Source organism: Nerophis lumbriciformis, linkage group LG09 (genome assembly GCF_033978685.3).
Source record: "Nerophis lumbriciformis linkage group LG09, RoL_Nlum_v2.1, whole genome shotgun sequence".
NCBI lineage: Eukaryota > Metazoa > Chordata > Actinopteri > Syngnathiformes > Syngnathidae > Nerophis > Nerophis lumbriciformis.
The window spans coordinates 10,767,811-10,790,000 of NC_084556.2; the positions used below are offsets into that span (position 1 = coordinate 10,767,811).

The 22,190-nt window shown below is 41.9% G+C and overlaps 1 protein-coding gene across 3 annotated transcripts; it reads left to right on the forward strand.

Annotated features, from left to right (window-relative positions):
• The first annotated feature begins 7,089 nt into the window (after positions 1-7,089).
• fam53c (family with sequence similarity 53 member C) lies at positions 7,090-22,026 on the forward strand. Of its 3 annotated transcripts, none has more exons than XM_061962626.2 (5): positions 7,090-7,440; positions 14,163-14,462; positions 14,883-14,940; positions 19,587-20,581; positions 20,655-22,026. In XM_061962626.2, exons 3-5 carry the CDS (start codon positions 14,934-14,936, stop codon positions 20,940-20,942), a joined length of 1,290 nt encoding a protein of 429 aa, XP_061818610.2. In that variant the 5' UTR covers positions 7,090-7,440; positions 14,163-14,462; positions 14,883-14,933; the 3' UTR covers positions 20,943-22,026. The 3 variants fall into 3 exon arrangements, with proteins under 3 accessions (XP_061818610.2, XP_061818609.2, XP_061818611.2); XM_061962625.2 differs by having other exon boundaries at positions 7,090-7,401; XM_061962627.2 differs by lacking the exon at positions 7,090-7,440 and adding an exon at positions 10,953-11,640.
• The last annotated feature ends 164 nt before the right edge of the window (positions 22,027-22,190 follow it).

Genomic DNA, 22,190 nt, shown 5'->3' on the forward strand with positions numbered 1-22,190 from the left:
GACTCTACAATGACTAGGGATGCATATCGTTAGGATTTTGTTTAATATCAATATTCCTAATCGATACCAATATTCATCGGTACTCTTGCCAGTGTTATGTGATTGGTGTGAATAAAGATGTGTAAAAATGCATATTTTACCATTTATATTGGCACATGAGGGTATACACCATGTGACATCACAGCAGTGATGTTACATGTTGGCAGTGATGAGTAAAACAATTAAACTGTTTGCAGTGCAATGCAGTTATGTTTTATTGTAAAGACCACACAGTTCCATCACTGTTTCAATTAATTACAATTACACTCAGAATGAATTTTTTATGTATGGCATACATGGGGTGAGCACAGACCTTCTACATGATATCATGAAATATAGTATATAATATGCGTGGCGCAGTGGAAGGATGGCCGTGCGCGACCCGAGGGTCCCTGGTTCAATCCCCACCTAGTACCAACCTCGTCATGTCTGTTGTGTCCTGAGCAAGACACTTCACCCTTGCTCCTGATGGGTGCTGGTTAGCGCCTTGCATGGCAGCTCCCTCCATCAGTGTGTGAATGTGTGTGTGAATGGGTAAATGTGGAAGTAGTGTCAAAGCGCTTTGAGTACCTTGAAGGTAGAAAAGCGCTATACAAGTACAACCCATAATATAAATCTGAGCATTTAGCATTTTAGGCGTGTTTTGATGGCACACAAACGCGGTGCAATTGAGTGATGTCAGATGGTGACTTGAGAGAGACCTGACAGCAGATGCCATTTTGCTTCAGAGCAATTTTATGGATTAATATATTACCAACATTTTTAATTTTGAGTGCATTAAGATTGGCCTGTGGATTACTGGATTGCTAGGACGGTTGATGAAGCACTAGCAGAGTTTGTGAGTCAAGCACGTTCATTTTAAACTGGAGTCGCCTCTACTTTGAGGCAACAGGGGGTAGAGCCCCCTCAAAAATGTTTGAAGTTGAGAAAGTACATTTTAATATACACATATTTTGACAATTATCCGTAATCGCGGAGAAATCCACTGAAAAGTGGACACGCTACAACACTCGTATGAAGTCCTCTTACCGCTTCGCTGGCCGTCACCTGTGTCAGTCTCCGAGAGACCCCCCGCACAATTCACAACCAAATCACAACTCTTATTCATCACAACTCTAAATCAATTCATAATTTTTGAATCGACTATTTTCTTTATGGAAATTTTTAAAAATATTTTTTTAAGCCATCTCCATGCAAAGAGGTTTTCTAACCTGTAACCCGTTTTAAAAATGTATAATTTTAAATATATTCTATAATTTTAATTATACCAAATCATGTTGAATTGAGAATTTATTCTGAAACAAATTGTCACCCCAAGAATCGGAATCGTATCAAGCAGTTGTCTAAAGATTCACCCCTCAATGTACTGTAGTGTATATATTGTACTTCAGGGTTCCCCCTTTACTAAATGTGATGCACCGCCACGGCAAAATCATAGCTGCCACAGCTTGAAAATGTTTTGGGGGTTTTTTTAAACGTAAAACTATAGTATTGTAGCCTCCAGAAGAAGTCAAGCACAGTCCACCGCTGTTTTTAACTTTTATTGCCAATCTTATACTAACAACTTGTCCAATTCCAACAGGTTTTACTTCCCTTGCACACACTTTCGTTTCCATATTTTCCCGGACACACATACCAGAAGGTCGTTACATGGATGTACAGGTAAAAGCCAGTAAATTAGAATATTTTGAAAAACTTGATTTATTTCAGTAATTGCATTCAAAAGGTGTAACTTGTACATTATATTTATTCATTGCACACAGACTGATGCATTCAAATGTTTATTTCATTTAATTTTGATGATTTGAAGTGGCAACAAATGAAAATCCAAAATTCCGTGTGTCACAAAATTAGAATATTACTTAAGGCTAATACAAAAAAGGGATTTTTAGAAATGTTGGCCAACTGAAAAGTATGAAAATGAAAAATATGAGCATGTACAATACTCAATACTTGGTTGGAGCTCCTTTTGCCTCAATTACTGCGTTAATGCGGCGTGGCATGGAGTCGATGAGTTTCTGGCACTGCTCAGGTGTTATGAGAGCCCAGGTTGCTCTGATAGTGGCCTTCAACTCTTCTGCGTTTTTGGGTCTGGCATTCTGCATCTTCCTTTTCACAATACCCCACAGATTTTCTATGGGGCTAAGGTCAGGGGAGTTGGCGGGCCAATTTAGAACAGAAATACCATGGTCTGTAAACCAGGCACGTGTAGATTTTGCGCTGTGTGCAGGCGCCAAGTCCTGTTGGAACTTGAAATCTCCATCTCCATAGAGCAGGTCAGCAGCATGAAGCATGAAGTGCTCTAAAACTTGCTGGTAGACGGCTGCGTTGACCCTGGATCTCAGGAAACAGAGTGGACCGACACCAGCAGATGACATGGCACCCCAAACCATCACCCAACCATGCAAATTTTGCATTTCCTTTGGAAATCGAGGTCCCAGAGTCTGGAGGAAGACAGGAGAGGCACAGGATCCACGTTGCCTGAAGTCTAGTGTAAAGTTTCCACCATCAGTGATGGTTTGGGGTGCCATGTCATCTGCTGGTGTCGGTCCACTCTGTTTCCTGAGATCCAGGGTCAACGCAGCCGTCTACCAGCAAGTTTTAGAGCACTTCATGCTTCCTGCTGCTGACCTGCTTTATGGAGATGGAGATTTCAAGTTCCAACAGGACTTGGCGCCTGCACACAGCGCAAAATCTACCCGTGCCTGGTTTACGGACCATGGTATTTCTGTTCTAAATTGGCCCGCCAACTCCCCTGACCTTAGCCCCATAGAAAATCTGTGGGGTATTGTGAAAAGGAAGATGCAGAATGCCAGACCCAAAAACGCAGAAGAGTTGAAGGCCACTATCAGAGCAACCTGGGCTCTCATAACACCTGAGCAGTGCCAGAAACTCATCGACTCCATGCCACGCCGCATTAACGCAGTAATTGAGGCAAAAGGAGCTCCAACCAAGTATTGAGTATTGTACATGCTCATATTTTTCATTTTCATACTTTTCAGTTGGCCAACATTTCTAAAAATCCCTTTTTTGTATTAGCCTAAAGTAATATTCTAATTTTGTGACACACGGAATTTTGGATTTTCATTTGTTGCCACTTCAAATCATCAAAATTAAATGAAATAAACATTTGAATGCATCAGTCTGTGTGCAATGAATAAATATAATGTACAAGTTACACCTTTTGAATGCAATTACTGAAATAAATCAAGTTTTTCAAAATATTCTAATTTACTGGCTTTTACCTGTGTATATATATAGCCTATTTGCGAACTATTGACTAGTGATGTACCAAAAAATGTGGCCTCGGAAAAATGGTATTGATCCCCGAAAACAGCGTTGCCGAAAGAATGTTGTGATGAAGTAAACAAGATACACGCGATTGAAGCGTGGTCAGCATGTGACTGTGTGATGTGGACGTAACTTTAACATATCCCAGATATACCGGTACCTGTGGACAGCGATCTACAAAATGTACAAATGTTAAGAGGACAGTGGTGACTTTCAAGGATAGAAATTTCAATTGGAGCAGCAGCGCGAAGCAAGTGTCATGCTCGCTGCAGCTTGCCTCTTTTGCGCCGACATCGAGGCACAGAAGTAGTCTCGAAACCCGAGTGAAGTCTAACACCAGAAAAAGATGCTAGATTTGTTTTTGTCTTTTTTAATAAAGAAAAAAATTACAAAGTCTCTACACAGATTCCTAATACATGTATGTATGCATTTCCTTTTTAAAGAAAATCTTATAGCAAATTATGCATTTTAATATGACGTTAGTTTATTTGCACAACTACGTAGTTATATTGCAGCATAGCAACCACAAAACAATACAAACTAAAGCAATCTCTTGTCCTTTCATTACGCTTTGTTCCGCTCTCAAACACTACTAATATAGTTGAGAATAAACTTGATTGCATTACAGAAAGTTTCTCAAAACAAATGTTCAAACATTTTACAAAGTGATTGCTGTGGACAAGGGCATAGTCCGATTGAATTCCACAAGATGACAGTGATATTTTTAAGAACCATTTCTCTTGACGCACTTATTTTTTCCCTGACTTTATTACCTTTATGAACCATTTATTTCAAGACTCTATGAAAGCTCTTTCATATCTGTCTATTGAACGACTAGAACGCCCAAGTACAGAACGGCAATCTAGCATTTTTTGCTCAAACTCTCCACTCACTCTCACTTGTTTTAATGCTATACTCAATTTGGTTGACCATCATGTGAATTAAGCCGCAAAAAAGAAAAACATGTAGGAATACTAGGGGTGCACAAAAAGATTGATTCAAATCCAAACCGCGATTCTTCATCACAAATCTGAATTGATTCATAATTTTCAAAATTGGAATTAAAAAAACAAACGTTTAGCTTTTTATACGTTTAAATTTTTAAAACACATTTTTACGCTATCACCATGCAACCAGAAGGAGCTTTTTTAACCTATTACTTGTTCTAAAAAAAGTTTCATTATAATTACATCAAACAGTCTACCTCCATCCTATCTTGCTGATTGTATTGTACCATATGTCAATGCAAGAAATCTGCGTTCAAAGAAGTCTGGCTTATTAGTGATTCCCAGAGCCCAAAAAAAGTGTGCAGTCTATATATAGAGCGGTTTTTATTCGGGCTCCAGTACTCTGGAATGCCCTCCCGGTAACAGTTAGAGGTGCTACCTCAGAAGCATTGAAGTCCCATCTTAAAACTCATTTGTATACGCTAGCCTTTAAATAGACCCCCCTTCTAGACCAGTTGATCTGCCGTCTCTTTTCTGCTCTGCCCCCCTCTCCTGCGTGGAGAGGTTATTAGGTGACCACAGATGCGGCGCTAGCTGTTCAAAGTCGGGACCCGGGGTGGACCACTCATCCGTGCATCAGTTGGGGACGTCTCTGCGCTGCTGACTTGTCTCCACTCAATATGATCCTCTGCTGGCCCCACTATGGACTGGACTCTCACACTATTAACTAGATCCACTAGTCCCCACATCTGCTGTCCCCTCCTAGGTTTCTCATTGTATCCCATTGGATTGAGTTTATCTTGCCCTGATGTGGGATCTAAGCTGAGGATGTCGTTGTGGCTTGTGCAGCCCTTTGAGACACTTGTGATTTAGGGCTATATAAATAAACTTTGATTGATTGATTGACCAAATAATACACTTCGAGAATCTGTTTAAATTAGGGATGTCCGATAATGGCTTTTTGCCGATATCCGATATTCCGATATTGACCAAACCCTTAATTACCGATACCGATATCAACCGATACCAATATATACAGTCGTGGAATTAATACATTATGCCTAATTTGGACAACCAGGTAAGGTGAAGATAAGGTCCTTTTTTTTTTTTTTAAATTAAAAAATAAGATAAATAAATTAAAAACATTTTCTTGAATAAAAAAGAAAGTAAAACAATATAAAAACAGTTACATAGAAACTAGTAATTAATGAAAATTAGTCAAATTAACTGTTAAAGGTTAGTACTATTAGTGGACCAGCAGCACGCACAATCATGTGCTTACAGACTGTATCCCTTGCAGACTGTATTGATCTATATTGATAATGTAGGAACCAGAATATTAATAACAAAGAAACAACCCTTTTGTTTGAATGAGTGTAAATGGTGGAGGGAGTTTTTTTGGGTTTGTGTACTAATTGTAAGTGTATCTTGTGCTTTTTATGTTGATTTAATAAATAAATAAACGATACTGATAATTTCCGATATTACATTCTAACGCATTTATCGGCCGATAATATCGGCCTGCCGATATCGGCCGATAAATGACATCTCTTTAACTTGAGAATCGCGTTGAATCGAGAATTGATTCTGAATCGAATCATCACTCCTTGAATCGGAAGGTGCCCAAAGATTCACATCTCTGATACTCGGTGTACATCCCTAACGACAATAAAGAGTCCGATTTTTTTTCTTTTCTTTATTCTTCTTACGCTGCCGCACCAATGAAAGGAGCAGCCTTTTCAGTTTCTTTAGCAATCACCTCCTAAACCAGTGGTTCTTAACCTGGGTTCGATTGAACCCTAGAGGTTCGGCGGAGATCAAGACACACCCGACTCATCGTGTAAATAAAAACTTCTCCCTATCGGCGTATTACGGATACGGCAACAGCAGAAGTCAGACTGATTTGCAGGTGTGTAATTTGTTGTGAGTTTATGCACTGTGTTGGTTTTGTTCTTTGAACAAGGTGATGTTCATGCACGGTTCATTTTGTGCACGAGTAAAAAAAAACATGGTAACACTTTAGTATGGGGAACATATTCACCATTAATTAGTTGCTTATTAACATGCAAATTAGTATTATATTGGCTCTAACTAGTCATTAAGTACTTATTAATGCCTTATTCGCCATGGCCTTATTATAACCCTAACTCTCTAACCCTAACCAAATAACTCTAAATTAAGTGTTTGTTACTTAGAATTTGTTCCCCATACTAAAGTGTTACCAAAAACATATAACTGTGTCTTGAATTTGAAAAAAATATATATTTATTTTTCACTTTGCATGTTCTCCCCGTGACTGCGTGGCTTCCTCCCACCTCCAAAGACATGCACCTGGGGATAGGTTGATTGGCAACACTAAATTGGCCCTAGTGTGTGAATGTGAGTGTGAATGTTGTCTGTCTATCTGTGTTGGCCCTGCGATGAGATGGCGACTTGTCCAGGGTGTACCCCGCCTTCCGCCCGATTGTAGCTGAGATAGGCTCCAGCGCCCCCCGCGACCCCGAAGGGAATAAGCGGTAGAAATTGATGGATGGACTAAAGAAGGATTCGGTGAATGCGCATATGAAACGTGGTGGGGTTCGGTACCTCCAACAAGGTTAAGAAAACCACTGTCCTATACACACTAAACTGCCTTAAAAACATCACTCGGTTTACTTTTTTTAAAATAGAATCATTGGGGAGTCTTCGGTTTTAGTCATTTATTTGTATCAAAATAGGCTAAAAATGTAAATAAATAGCTGAAGTGGGGGGGGGGGGTGTAGCCCCGCCCCTTCTCCCTCCCTCCCCGCTGCCACCGTAAATGTTATTTATGAATGCCTGCCGCTCGCCTTCGTGTGCACGTTCCAATCGTTATCATTATGTTTTAAATAATTGGACACCAGATATCGACTGCATGTGTGTTTGTTTTTTGCTCGCGCAATACCCGCACTTCGCCATTAAATGTAAACAGTAATTTATTGTAGTGGATTTGGATGCTGGCGGTAGTGGCGGCGGCGGCAGGCGGCAGGCGTAGCGGTGCGTTCGGCTCTTTAATCACACTGGGTCAATAACATCCGAGTACCGGTGCTGTCTGTTGGTGCTGCATCCACCGGTGGTAGCACCCGGAAAGGGGCTTTCCGATGAGGTGAGCCATCCATCCATCCATCCTTCCATCTATGCATCCGTGAGTCCTCGCTTGTTTTGCGGTTCTGTCGGGAGAGAGGAAGGGAGGAGGCGGAGGGAGGGGGGGGAAGCTAACAAGCCCGGACACATCCACCCCGCAGCATCCCGACGTCTTGTCCCCCACTCGCGCCAGCTACACTCGCCTTATCCCTACCACCATTTTAAATGTTAATATGACCGACTGCGTGTATTTCGAGAAACACACTAAAAAAACACCCAGGTTCACTGCGAACGCGGAACGGAAACATGCCGTCTGATATTTACAGTGGCTGGGCTAACGCTGCTAGCTTGTGCGGGTAGTTAGCTAGCGGCCGGTGAGACCCCGACCCGCAGCCCGAGTTGGGGCCGTACGCGTGTCCAAACCCGGGCGGGGTGGGGGGAACGAGGAGCCCGTCGTGGGTTTGTTTTCGAAGAGCTTAGTGGGCGGATCCACAGCGTCGACCTTGAAAGTTATAACGAGATGACATGTGTATTTATAGTTAGCGGAGTGCTCAGGTGTGTGCCGCTAACCAACCGTAATAAACACGTGTAATCGTCGTTCAAATTCCCCCAATGTGGCAATTGCCACCTATTCTCTCTGACGAAACCGCTGTTAAAACATTAGACGTGACACCTTGGCGTTTTACCCTTCTCCTTTGGGGAGAGAAGCATCCCCCGTTGAAAACTATTGGAGGCGTTAGCATCAAGCTAACAGCAGCGGCCTCAGTAGGGTTCAGTAAGGCGGCCTCTTCTCCTATAAAGTATGCCCTAGCTCAGTGTTTTTCAACCACTGTGCCGCGGCACACTAGTGTGCCTATTTGGGTTAAAAATAGGGATGTCCGATAATGGCTTTTTGCCGATATTGACCAAACCCTTAATTACCGATATCAACCGATACCAACATATACAGTCGTGGAATTAACACATTATTATGCCTAATTTGGACAACCAGGTATGGTGAAGATAAGGTCCTTTTAAAAAAAAAAAAAAGATAAATAAATTTAAAAAAAATTCTTGAATAAAAAAGAAAGTAAAACAATATAAAAACAGTTACATAGAAACTAGTAATTAATGAAAATAAGTAAAATTAACTGTTAAATGTTAGTACTACTAGTGGACCAGCAGCACGCACAATCATGTGTGCTTACGGACTGTATCCCTTGCAGACTGTATTGATATATATTGATTAGAGATAATATCGGCAGGCCGATAAATGCGTATCGTTTTTTTAAATTTTGCAAGGGATACAGTCCGTAAGCAGACATGATTGTGCGTGCTGCTGGTCCACTAATAGTACTAACCTTTAACAGTTAATTTTACTAATTTTCATTAATTACTAGTTTCAATGTAACTGTTTTTTTATTGTTGTACTTTCTTTTTTATTCAAGAAAATGTTTTTAATTTATTTATTTTATTTTATTTTATTTAAAGTACCTTATCTTCACCATACCTGGTTGTCCAAATTAGGCATAATAATGTGTTAATTCCACGACTGTATATATCGGTTGATATCGGTATCGGTTGATATCGGTAATTAAAGAGTTGGACAATATCGGATATCGGCAAAAAGCCATTATCGGACATCCCTAATATTGATATATAATGTAGGAACCAGAATATTAATAACAGAAATAAACAACCCTTTTGTGTGAGTGGGTGTAAATGGGGGAGGGAGTTTTTTTGGGTTGGCGTACTAATTTTAAGTGTATCTTGTGTTTTTTATGTTGATTTAATACAAAAAACGATACAGATAATTTAAAAAAATGATACCGATAATTTACGATATTGCATTCTAAAGCATTTATCGGCCGATAATATCGGACATCTCTAGTTAAAATATATTTTGCAAATCAGTAATTATAGTCTGCAAATTATGTGTTGTTGTTGAGTCTCGGTGCTGTCTAAAGCTCGGCGGAGTAACCGTGTAATACTCTTCCATATCAGTAGGTGGCAGCAGGTAGCTAATTGCTTTGTAGATGTCGGAAACAGCGGGAGGCAGCGTGGAGGTAAAAAGGTGTCTAATGCTTAAACCAAAAATAAACAAAAGGTGAGTATCCCTAAGAAAAGGCATTTAAGCTTAGGGAAGGCTATGCAGAACGAAAGTAAAACTGAACTGGCTACAAAGTAAACAAAAACAGAATGCTGGACGACAGCAAAGACTTACTGTGGAGCAAAGACGGCGTCCACAAAGTACATCGGTACATGACATGACAATCAACAATGTCCTCACAAAGAAGGATAAAAAACAACTGAAATATTCTTGATTGCTAAAACAAAGTAGATGTGGGAAATATCGCTCAAAGGAAGACATGAAACTGCTACAGGAAAATACCAAAAAAAAAAAGAAAAAGCCACCAAAATAGGAGCGCAAGACAAGAACTAAAACACTACACACAGGAAAACAGCAAAAAGGTCAAAATAAGTCACGGCGTGATGTGACAGGTGGTGACAGTACACCTACTTTGAGACAAGAGCTATCGTGATGCATGCTTGGTTATGGTTTAAAGTCATATCCAACAATTGCGACAACGACTTTTTACTGTCAGCTGAGTTTCGTTTTTTAGTGATTACTGCTAGTGGTGTGCCTCCGGATTTTTTCAACGCAAAAAATGTGCCTTGGCTCAAAAAAGGTTGAAAAACACTGCCCTTTGTTTGTTTTTCAACCTTTTTTGAGCCAAAGCACATTTTTTTCATTGAAAAAATGCGGAGGCACACCACTAGCAGAAAACATTAAAAAATGAAACTCAGCAGCCGATATTGACAGTAAAACGTTTTGGTGTTTTTTTTGATTGATTTAAACTTTTATTAGTAGATTGCACAGTACATATTCCTTACAATTGACCACTAAATGGTAACACCCAAATAAGTTTTTCAACTTGTTTAAGTCGGGGTCCACGTTCTCGCAATTGTTGGATATGAATTCAAACCATAACCAACCATGCATCACTATAGCTCTTGTCTCAAAGTAGGTGTACTGTCACATCACGTCGTGACTTATTTGGAGTTTTTTTGTGTTTTCCTGTGTGTAGTGTTTTAGTTCTTTTCTTGCCCTCCTATTTTGTTGTTGATTGTCATGTCATGCACGGATGTACTTTGTGGACGCCGTCTGCTCCACACGCTGTAAGTCTTTGCTGTCGTCCAGCATTCTGTTTTTGTTTACTTTGCAGCCAGTTAAGTTTTAGTTTCGTTTTGCATTGCCATCCCTAAGCTTCAATGTCTTTTCTTAGCGGCACTTGCCTTTTGTTTATTTTTGGTTTAAGCATTAGATACCTTTTTACCTGCACACTGCCTCCCGCATATTGTGATCACGTCAAACCAGGTTCCCGACATCTACAAAGCAATTAGCTACCTGCTGCCACCTACTGATATGCCGAGCTCTAGACAGTACAGGCACTCAACGACGGCACATTTGCGCATTATAATTACTGGTTTGCATAAAATATTTTTAACCCAATTAGGTGAAATTACATAACCTCCCACGGCACACCAGACAATATCTCACGGTACGCTAGTGTGCCGCGGCACAGTTGTTGAAAAACACTGGACTGCAGTACTACACACCTCGGCTAACTTAACAAATTGTATTAAGTCAGAAATGTACAGTCTCATGTGTAAACCACGTGTTGAACTCTTTTTCAGGTGAATGTGAACCCAATTCATTGCTAATTTACATCAATATGCTGCCAGGTCAACCCTTACAAATGAAGCTTTCTGTCCTATTTCTATTTAGGATGCAGATGCTTAGCTTTATTAATGGGGAAAGCAATACATTATGTCAGTTGTACAATATCCAAAATATAAAGTTATAAAGGAGAGGTAATCGGTGCTGAGTGCAAAAAGTCTTGAGTCCTCTGGACATGTATGCAAGTGCACCGTTCTCTACACCACAGGTGTCAAACTCAAGGCCAGGGCCACAGCTAGCCCTCCACTTATATTTACGTGGCCTGCAAAAGCCTGGAAATAATTTGCGTGTTTTGGCATTTCATCTTTCTTCAACCAATCAATCAATCAATGTTTATTTATATAGCCCTAAATCACAAGTGTCTCAAAGGGCTGCAGAAGCCACAACGACATCCACGGTTCAGCGCTCACATAAGGGCAAGGAAAAACTCACAACCGAGTGGGACATCGATGAGAATGACTATGAGAAACCTTGGAGAGGACCGCAGATGTGGGTAGACCCCTCCGCCCCCTAAGGGAGACCGGATGCAATGGACGTCGAGTGGGTCTAACATAATAAGCTTGATTAATGTATTGCAATTTTGACAAAAAAAAGACTAACAAACGCATGCAATTGCAGTCTTTGAAGAGGCCCTTTTATGCAAAAACAACTTTTATTACCTGTTGGTACCTGCTGTTGTGTATTCGGGATCTGTGTAATTTCAGAAAATTTGAAATCAAACCGTGGAGGCATTGCCGAGATAATACTAAAACAATATCACCTTCCTTCATACTTCCGCCAAACAAGCTGTTTGGAATTTGCTCGTCCTGTGACATTTTTTGCACCGATGATGTCATCGGATTATCCATATTATGGTATAAATTTACCCAAAGTGCATTGTGCGAGTCCGACGTTGTACTCAATAAACGCCTTTTTCTCTATCCTCTTGTTGTGGGGAAGACTGGCTCGTACATGGACATGCATCCTCCGCTGTTGCCATTTGTAACGTTAAGCAGCGTATATTTTGAACTTTATCAGTAGACTCTATGGAAGCGTTATAAACTATAACAAAGATAGTGGGGAGAAAACTGCACATCCTGCAAAGACAGTCAAAAAGCAGCTTGAAAACGGTCTGTAAAACATAATCTATGCAAAATTTTGACCAAAGAACCACCATTACAAGTTATGTAGACCACAAGGAAGTGTTTTAACTCTATTATTTGATAGAAGAAGCTTTTTTTGTCATTCCAACCCTTTTCAAATTGAATTCTACACTAGCCAAACTAAAATATCTGCTTGTCACTTTAACTTCTGATTCTAAAGCAATTTTTTCTGTGGGTTGTTGATAAATAATGGTAATAATCAAATGAATTTGAAAATGTCATACCACGGTTGTTATGTGAATGTGCTCAAAAAGTACTTATACCCACACTGAAATATCTTAACCAAGTTTCATTTTTAAAACGTTCGTGTCTTGTATTCATGCTGGCATTTAGGCTAGTTAACAATTAGTGCGCTAGCTCCTTCTATAGGAAATGAGCTGAAGTTTTTCAATGTGGTAATCAAACCCGGTTTAAATTTGAAACGGAAATACTACTAACCGTTGAGACTTTCGCTAGATTTTTATTGTCTAATAATCAATCACTTTAGGACTTTGCAGGCTTGTTTTGTGATTGCCACAGCTTAAAATGCCCTATTTTAAGGCAACATTTTCAAAACGTTGCATTAAATCGCCCCAGACATTTTATTGGTTATAGACAGTTTGTTACGTCAATGATTGACCATATTGTGCGAGGAAATTGCAGGGACTGGGCAAAGTTGCGTAGCAATGCATAATTGGTGCGATCGCAAAATCCTCGAGGGAGTGAATAATATCATGAAGTGGCCCTCTGAGGACTTCTATAACTGCGATGTGGCCCACTATGAAAAAGTAGTTTGACGCCCATACTTTTTACCTTTTAATAGAGAGGATCATATAATTGTGAATATGGAAATGAAAAGCAACTTCTGGTCAAGCTTCATGAAGTTAGCCTCAAAAATGAGACTGATTGAGAATCAAATGTAAGAAAACGGTTTTAAGTAGATCGTACACAACCCCCACAATATGATCTACACTGGGTTGCCCATTATTGGAATAAAATGGCATACATAAGCTAGTTCATCACCAAATGGGTTACAGGCAAATACCTTTTTGACTGGTATATTTTGACATAAATTGATGTTTTCTGTGGTTATTAGCAGTTTTCATGTTGATGCTACGGTGGTACGCATGATATAAAAACATTGATTCTCACACTGTGATACGTGGTACACTGGTGCTACGTGAGGCTTCATCTAGCCCAGGGATGCCCAGACCACGGCCCACGGGCCAAGTGCGGCTCGCCGGCGTCACACGTTAATAAATAAGTCTGGCCGGCGATACGTCTCTAGTTAACTTTTAATTACCTAACAGCCTGTTTGTTGTGGACATGCCACCATCTTGTGGACAACGTTAAACATTCTAGTCAATGACTATGAGTTTAACTTTGAAATGATTTGCATCAGTTCCTTCCAGGTATTCTGGCTTCTTCCCACCTCCAAAGACATGCACCTGGGGATAGGTTGATTGGCAACACTAAATGGGCTCTAGTGTGTAAATGTTATCTGTCACTCCGTGTTGGTCCTGCGATGAGGTAGCAACTTGTCCAGGGTGTACCCCGCCTTCCGCCCGGATGTAGCTGGGATAGGCTCCAGTCACTCTGCGACTCTGAGAGGGACAAGCGATAGAAAATGGATGGATGATTTGCATCAATTCACATTACCCAATCCAAACAACCTTCCATGCTCATGGTGCAAATAAACTATAACCAACACAGAGCGTTAGTACAAATGGTCACACATAACACAACCTGTTCACTGAACTTTGTAGACATTGTAAAAATGTTTAAGTATACACAAGGTAAAATTACACTCATATAAATCCACTATGAAGCATAATGAGTAAAATGCAAAACGCTTTCCACACTTTGCCATTTTTGGTGAATTTTAGCTGCTTGACAAAAATAGATTTTTTATTTTTTGTTTGATTTTGTTCACCCTTGCAGGCACTTTTGCCGAGGCCATTGCCTGACTGACCATGTTATCCTTGTGAGAGTGGGCGGGGCTACCTGGCCCTGAGGCGCAAAGGAGGGGGAGCCTAGGCGCAGCCGTCGTCGGACCCTGCCCCGCCCCCGGACAAGGCACGCAAGCGGAGCGGGCATTCTTCAACCTTCCTCCTTCCCTCCCCGTCAATCTCTCCCCCCACACCCCCAACCACCACCATGATGTGGTCACGTTGCTTGTGGAAAGCGTGAGGAAGCAGGAGTCTGGAAGGCGACCCTGCTCAGCCGGGGGACTCGGACCTGGTGAGTGTGTTTGGTCACAACAAAACCTCGCCATGTGACAGTGAAACCATATGCTGGATATGAACACTTGTTTTCAACTCTACGATTTAGTCATGAAACCAATACACAGTTGCCTCATATTGTGTGTTCAAAACTCCCGACACTCCTTCCACTTCATCTCGTCCTCAAAAGAGTTCCTGTCATCAGTCTTTATGACAGCCGACATAAAAGAAACTGAACTTTGATCGCCATGGCATTTAAAAAAGATAAATAGATTGCATTTAAGCAGCACTGTCTCAAAGCCCTTTGTAATAATATTGCATTCCATACAAAAGGCACTGTCCTCTGGCGACCTGGTTGTAATGTTGACGCACAAACATTTTTTTATGACTATGGTTTGCACCCACTGTGTTGTTATATTGCCGTGTTTCCGTTTTTCAGTCCCTGCTGGACCCGAAAACCCTGGGAGAGTGCTGGCCCCCTGATGGCTTGATGCCTGGTGAGTGTTTATCTTACACTAACAATGAATGTGTCATCAAAATACTTAACTCCTAAAAGTAACTCAGCCAAACAATACACTCGTTAAATGTGTACAGTATAGACTTAGACTTCCTTTTTATTGTCATTCAAATTTGAACTTTACAGTATAGATAAGAACGGAATTTTGTTGCATTAGCTCATGGTAGTGCAGGATAAAAAAAGCAATAAGGTGCAGATATAAAAAAAATAGATTACTGTACAGATAAATATATTGCACTTTTGCATATGCATCCACGTTTAGGATGTATGTTATATTGTCTTTATATTCCAGCGAGTTAAGCCATTTTGGGGGGGAATTGAGGGGATTGTTATGATGCGTTCAAGAGTCTTACGGCCTGAGGGAAGAAGCTGTTACAGAACCTGGAGGTTCTGCTACGGAGGCTGTGGAACCTCCTTCTGGAGTCCAGCAGTGAAAACAGTCCTTGGTGGGGGTGGGAGGAGTCTTATAATATAAGTACAGAGAAAGTCAATAGTCGGAAATCCGTCTTTTTTATCTCTGTAAAAATATAAAAAAATATTTTTCATTTTTTTCCGACCTACAATGTGTGTTAAAATCTTGTTCTGTCTCTTTGCTATACCTGCCAACAACTACGGTTTTCCCGTAATGAGTACGTTTTTTTGATAATCCAGTGGTAAAAACTACGTTTTTTCATTAAAAATTATTAACTTAAAAATCGAAGCTACGTAGCGAAGCAACTCCACGGGCAGAGGACAAAAATATACGGGAAACATCAATGATGATTGGTTAGTTTACGTATGAGAAAATCCATGATTGGTTGGTTGGTTTACTATGATGAGTTAAGATTACCGTAGGTCAAAACATTACGGACAGGCCAATCAGAGGCAAGATAGGGCGGGTCATTGAACCAGGAAGGGAAATCACAACAGACACTTACATCCCAAATGACGACAAGAGAGTCGGAGAAGAGAAGAGGGAATATTCAAGCGGGCAATTTATATATTTAAAAAAACTAGTGGAAGATGGCAGAGTGATTCTCTTCCTTAGATTTTTCTTTTAGCGATGTAGACGACATCCAGGAAACCCACAATGCGTCTACTTGGCCACATTTCGACAAATGTATGTGTCTGGATAAAACAATGCCCAAAACATTCATTTGAGTTGTTTACCATGTAAGCCCAAATCAAAACTGCTCTCGACACGGAAAACGTAGAATACACATTTAAGAACACACATGATTGTGGCAGACGTGATTAATTTTGCTACAGTATAGCCTGTCTAAATGCTAAATTTCATTTTCCATCCATCCATCCATCTTCTTCCGCTTATCCGAGGTCGGGTCGCGGGGGCAGCAGCCTAAGCAGGGAAGCCCAGACTTTCCTATCCCCAGCCACTTCGTCCAGCTCCTCCCGGGGGATCCCGAGGCGTTCCCAGGCCAGCCGGGAGACATAGTCTTCCCAACGTGTCCTGGGTCTTCCCCGTGGCCTCCTACCGGTCGGAAGTGCCCGAAACACCTCCCGAGGGAGGCGTTTGGGTGGCATCCTGACCAGATGCCCGAACCACCTCATCTGGCTCCTCTCGATATGGAGGAGCAGCGGCTTTACTTTGAGCTCCCCCCGGATGACAGAGCTTCTCACCCTATCTCTAAGGGAGAGCCCCGCCACCCGGCGGAGGAAACTCATTTCGGCCGCTTGTACCCGTGATCTTGTCCTTTCGGTCATGACCCAAAGCTCATGACCATAGGTGAGGATGGGAACGTAGATCGACCGGTAAATCGAGAGCTTTGCCTTCTGGCTCAGCTCCTTCTTCACCACAACGGATCGATACAGCGTCCGCATTACTGAAGATGCCGCACCGATCCGCCTGTCGATCTCACGATCCACTCTTCCCTCACTCGTGAACAAGACTCCGAGGTACTTGAACTCCTCCACTTGGGGCAAGATCTCTTCCATTTTCATTCATGTTTTAGAAGAAGAAAGTAGCTGACATTTTGTTCATTATTTTTACTGTTTATATTTTAACATTGAATAGTTAAATCATTTTGAAACATAAGCAACATGACTGCAATATATTTGTTATTTCATGCTATAAATCACAAATGGCTATTCAGATAAAAGAAGTTAGCTAATAGAATAAACATTGTTTGTACTCTTTATGATTTTTGCATTTGGAGCAGTTAGAAGTGGAGAAGTAGTAGTCAAAGAGACAGAAATTGGCTCTAAAATCCAAGGCTGAATCCACTAAAGCAGAAACAAAAAAGAAAAATGCAAGCTGCTCAGAAATTTGCCAGGAAGGCTCATGTCAGAGCCATCAAAGCAAGTAATGTGTAAATAATGTAATTATCTAGATGAACCATCTGTGGCTGTGAAGTGAACACTAGTAAGGTTGTAAATACTGCTTAGAGTAGGCTAACTCATGTAGTTCCTGTGGACATGAACACAAGTTGTAATTACTGTAGTGACTAAATAACATAGTGACTGAAACATATATAGTGATTCATTTGGATGAATGGGGTATGTATTTATGTAAACTTGGTTTAAAATGTTTCTATTCTTTAAACACGAAAACATCTTTAAAGGGGGGGTTCCCCCTTGTCTCCCCACCTGGCTGGACCTGGCTGGGGACCTGCGGCCCCAAGACTCCTGGCTTACTGTCAGTCTTTTTCATTAAGTTCAAATCACATCCCTGAAGCACAGACCATGAATTAAGTATTCAGGTGTAGCCTTTTAATATTTATTATGATGCAAATGTTAAGAAAATAGTAATCAATGAAGCAGACTCGTCCATGAACTGTTGAGTTTTTGTACTTGCAGTCTACCAGTTGTTATTCAACTGTTACTGAAAACATGATAAAAAAGAAAGGTTAAAAATAAAACACAAAGAAAAGTTCATCCAGGGTTAAGGAATGTCTATATGAAAACCAGCAGGTGGGGCCAAGCGTGTTCTCCCCAAACCACTTGGTGTTTTTCCTCCCTGTCACACACACACGCGCACATCATTGGCCGGGTCAGCTGCAACATAAAAGTGTTTTAAAGGAAGTTGGCTAACATTATCGTTGTAGGTATGATGCCAATTTTTAAAATAATGGTAATTTATGAAGCAGAGTATTCCATGAACTGTTGAACAGCAAAAAAAAGTATATATTTTCTTATTGCTGCGGTCTACCAGTTTCTATTTTATTGTTATCAAAAACATGTTTAAACAATAACTGTAAAAAGAAAAGTTGTCTTTTGTTGAGAGTTGTCTTATACCAGGGGTCACCAACGCGGTGCCCGCGGGCACCAGGTCGCCCGTAAGGACCAGATGAGTAGCCCGCTGGCCTGTTCTAAAAATAGCTCAAATAGCAGCACTTACCAGTGAGCTGCCTCTATTTTTTAAATTGTATTTATTTACTAGCAAGCTGGTCTCGCTTTGCTCGACATTTTTAATTCTAAGAGAGACAAAACTCAAATAGAATTTGAAAATCCAAGAAAATATTTTAAAGACTTGGTCTTCACTAACTGACAAAGAAACAGATAACAGATTTGGTGTCCAGTTCAAAGTGTGACATGATTTATTTAAAAATTTGAGAGTTGACTTTTGTATTTAACATGAGTTATTATTTGCACAAACATGGTGCAAAGTAATTCATGATTTGTTAAAAAATGTTAGTGGCTAGCTATTTAAAATGGGATATTGTGATTTCACAAGACTGTCTTAGAAGTGATCATTTGAAAATGTTCAATTTGAAAAATGTGCACTTAGAGAAAATATAAAAATAAAGTGTTGCATATTGATATTTATCTGTTTCTATATATATTTATTGTGAGAAATCATTAAGATGATCAGTGTTTCCACAAAGATAAATATCATTAATTATTAATAATAACAGCGTTAAAGGTAAATTGAGCAAATTGGCTATTTCTGGCAATTTATTTAAGTGTGTATCAAACTGGTAGCCCCTGCGATGAGGTGGCGACTTGTCCAGGGTGTACCCCGCCTTCCGCCCGATTGTAGCTGAGATAGGCTCCAGCGCCCCCCGCGACCCCAAAGGGAATAAGCGGTAGAAAATGGATGGATGGAAACTGGTAGCCCTTCGCATTAATCAGTACCCAAGAAGTAGCTCTTGGTTTCAAAAAGGTTGGTGACCCCTGTCTTATACAGTATTGAGACATGTCTACATGCAAACCATCAGGTGGCGCCAAATATCTTGTCACCAAATCGCTTGGCTTTTTCCTTCCTGTCACCCACAGTCGATCTATCATCAATCAAAGTTTTTTTTATTTAGCCCTTTAGTCACAAACGCCTCAAAGGGTTTTACAAACCACAACAACATTCTCGGATCTGATCCCAAATCTGGGCAAGAAAAGAAACTAAACTCAATGGGAACAATGAGAAATCTTGGGAGGGACCGCAGATGCAGGGACGGGTCCCCTGCAGGTGACCAGTGAAATGGATGCAGAGTGGGTACAGTTAATAATGTGAGAGTCCAGTTCATAGGGAGGTCAGCAGGGGGAGGCTCTTGCATGTCGACAGGTCGGAGCACACACACACAAAATCCTCTATTTGTTAATCATTGTTTGACTTTGATATCATTGTAGTTTACTTGCGTTCAGTCGAGGTTTCCATAACATTTCAATTGTGTGTTTGTGTGTGTCCCTTCATAGAGAGCAGTTACTGGCAGCTCTGCCCTCCCTCTAAGTCCAGCCTGCAGGGGGGGTTGCTGAGCTCTAGTTTCCCTCCTGGCCCAGTCCCCCTCGTGCCGCCAGATGCTCACCTGCGGGAAGGGGGCGATCCCCTGGACGGCCCCCCTTCTCAGCCGCAGCAGCATCACCGGCCTCTGGCACCCAGCACCTCGGCGTCCGAGCTCTCCCTACCAGGAGCGGCGGCGGCTCCTCCAGGGCCCGCCCCTCCGCCTCCTCCTCCTCCCCCGCCGCCCAAGCGCCACTGCCGCTCCCTGTCGGTACCGGAGGACCTGTCCCGCTGCCGCTACACGTGGCGGCCCAGCGCCTCGCGGGTGTGGACTCCAGTCAGTCGGCAGCAGTGCCACGGAGGCGTTGGCGGCATGGGGGTCACAGGTGTGGTGGCCGGTGCCACGGGGGGAGGTGCCTGTCCTCTCCGGGCGCCAAGCTCCTCTTTGAACTCGTCCCTGCACTCCTCGTCAAGCCCCACCTTCTTCAGCTTGGCACTTTCTCCAGACTCGCCGCTTCCTTGGAACTTCCCATGGGACCCTATTGAAGCAGCGGCAGGGGGAGGAGCCTGCTGCTGTTTCTTCCCCTCCCCGTCGTCCTGCTCCTCGTCACCCTCGCCCCTCCACCCGCCGCCGCCCCCTCATAGGCGTTTCTCCCTCTCACCCGTGCTCATCAGAGACTCGTCGGCGGCCGCCACCTTCCTGCCTCCGCCGCCTGTTCCCAGCCAAGCGGCGGCGCCTCCGAAAGGCTGCTGTGCGGCCGGCGGGGCTATGGCAGGCGCCCCCGTGCCTGCCTCGCCTTCCTCCGCCTGCAGCACGCCGTCATCCCTGCGCCGCAGCTTTCCGCCGCAGCTACCGCGTTGCCACTCGCAGCCCTGTGACCTGCTGCTGCTCAAACCGGGCCTGAAGAGGCGACGCGACCCAGACCGCCCCTGTGCCCGCCCTGTCCTCGATTTCACCAAGATGACTCAGGTATGACATCACATGACTCCAGCTATTGTGCTTTCATTGATGCTTTCATTTTTGAACACATTTCTTTGTTCAGACCCGCAGCATCGACCCACAGTGTTTAGAGCGTGGCGGCAGGCTGGCCTGCGGCGGCGATCTATACATGGGCATGGAGTCCTTCATGGGCGACTTTAGGGGCTCCTGCTCGCCGGCTGAGTGTCTGGGCAGGACCAGCATCGGCCCGCTGAGCGAGAGCGACGAAGAGTGTCGCGAGGATGACGACGACGATCGGGAACAGGACGTGGACGAGCGCGAGGCGGCCCAGCAGGCCGTCTTTGAGAGGGATTGTACAGAACTGGACTTGAATTTAATCGAAGAAAACTGACGTGTTTGTAAAACGGAAGGTCGTTTCTTCCCCGTCTCCCTTTTTATTTATTTTTAGGATGGAAGTTTCATTTTAAATCTTGATCGCACCCACGCTACCAATCAGCAAGGCTCTCAGGAACACCTCCTCTGATTGGACGAGTAAGTCGACGCTGATTGACAACAGTGATGATGTGACTGCTTGCTTATAAGACTCGGCGCCGGCTGGACTCGCTGAGTCGTGAAAGGGTTCAGACTAGGGCTGCAACAACTAATCGATTAAATCGATTAAAATCGATTATAAAAATAGTTGGCGATTAATTTAGTCATCGATTCGTTGGATCTATACTATGTGCATGCGCAGAGGCTTTTTTTTTTATTTTATTTTTTATTTTTTTATAAACCTTTATTTATAAACTGCAACATTTACAAACAGCTGAGAAACAATAATCAACATAAGTATGGTGCCAGTATGCTGTTTCTTTTCAATAAAATACTGGAAAGGGTAGAAATGTAGTTTGTCTCTTTTATCTGAGTATTAATTGATTAATCGAAGTAATAATCGACAGATTAATCGATTATCAAATTAGTTGTTAGTTGCAGCCCTAGTTCAGACCGTCAGCGTCCGCTAAGATCGGAGGTGTCATTCAACACGCAGCTGCCGAGTCTCCCAACATGTCGATTGCCTGACACAGCACACCTGAAAATCCTCAAATCCTTGGTTTGGACATTCCAATCCAATTAATAACAAGGTTTGTTTTAATTAGTTATAAATTGGAGCGCGCTACTTGGCTGCAACCAGCAAAGACGCTGTTCATCCCCGTCCCAACTATCAGCCTAATGAAGAACAACGTGGCTTCGAAACAGGAGTTCAGAACACAATTGTTTATATTTTCTTCCTTCTGAGGTCAAAACTGCACTGTCTATTCTAAATCTTAGAGGTGTCACTCTTTGGGTATCTAACGATGCGATGTGATTCCGATTCTTGGAGTGATGACTCGATTCAAACCAATTCTCGCTACGTATTATTTGGTATAGTAAATACAATTAAGCTTTTTCAAAACACATATATATATATATATATATATATATATATATATATATATATATATATATATATATAATTATCCTGAGGGAACTCTCCTGAAGGAATCAATAAAGTATTATCTATACACGTGCATATATAAATGTATGTATATATATATATATATATATACATATATATACAGTATATACGCATATGTGTGTGTGTGTGTGTGTGTGTATATAT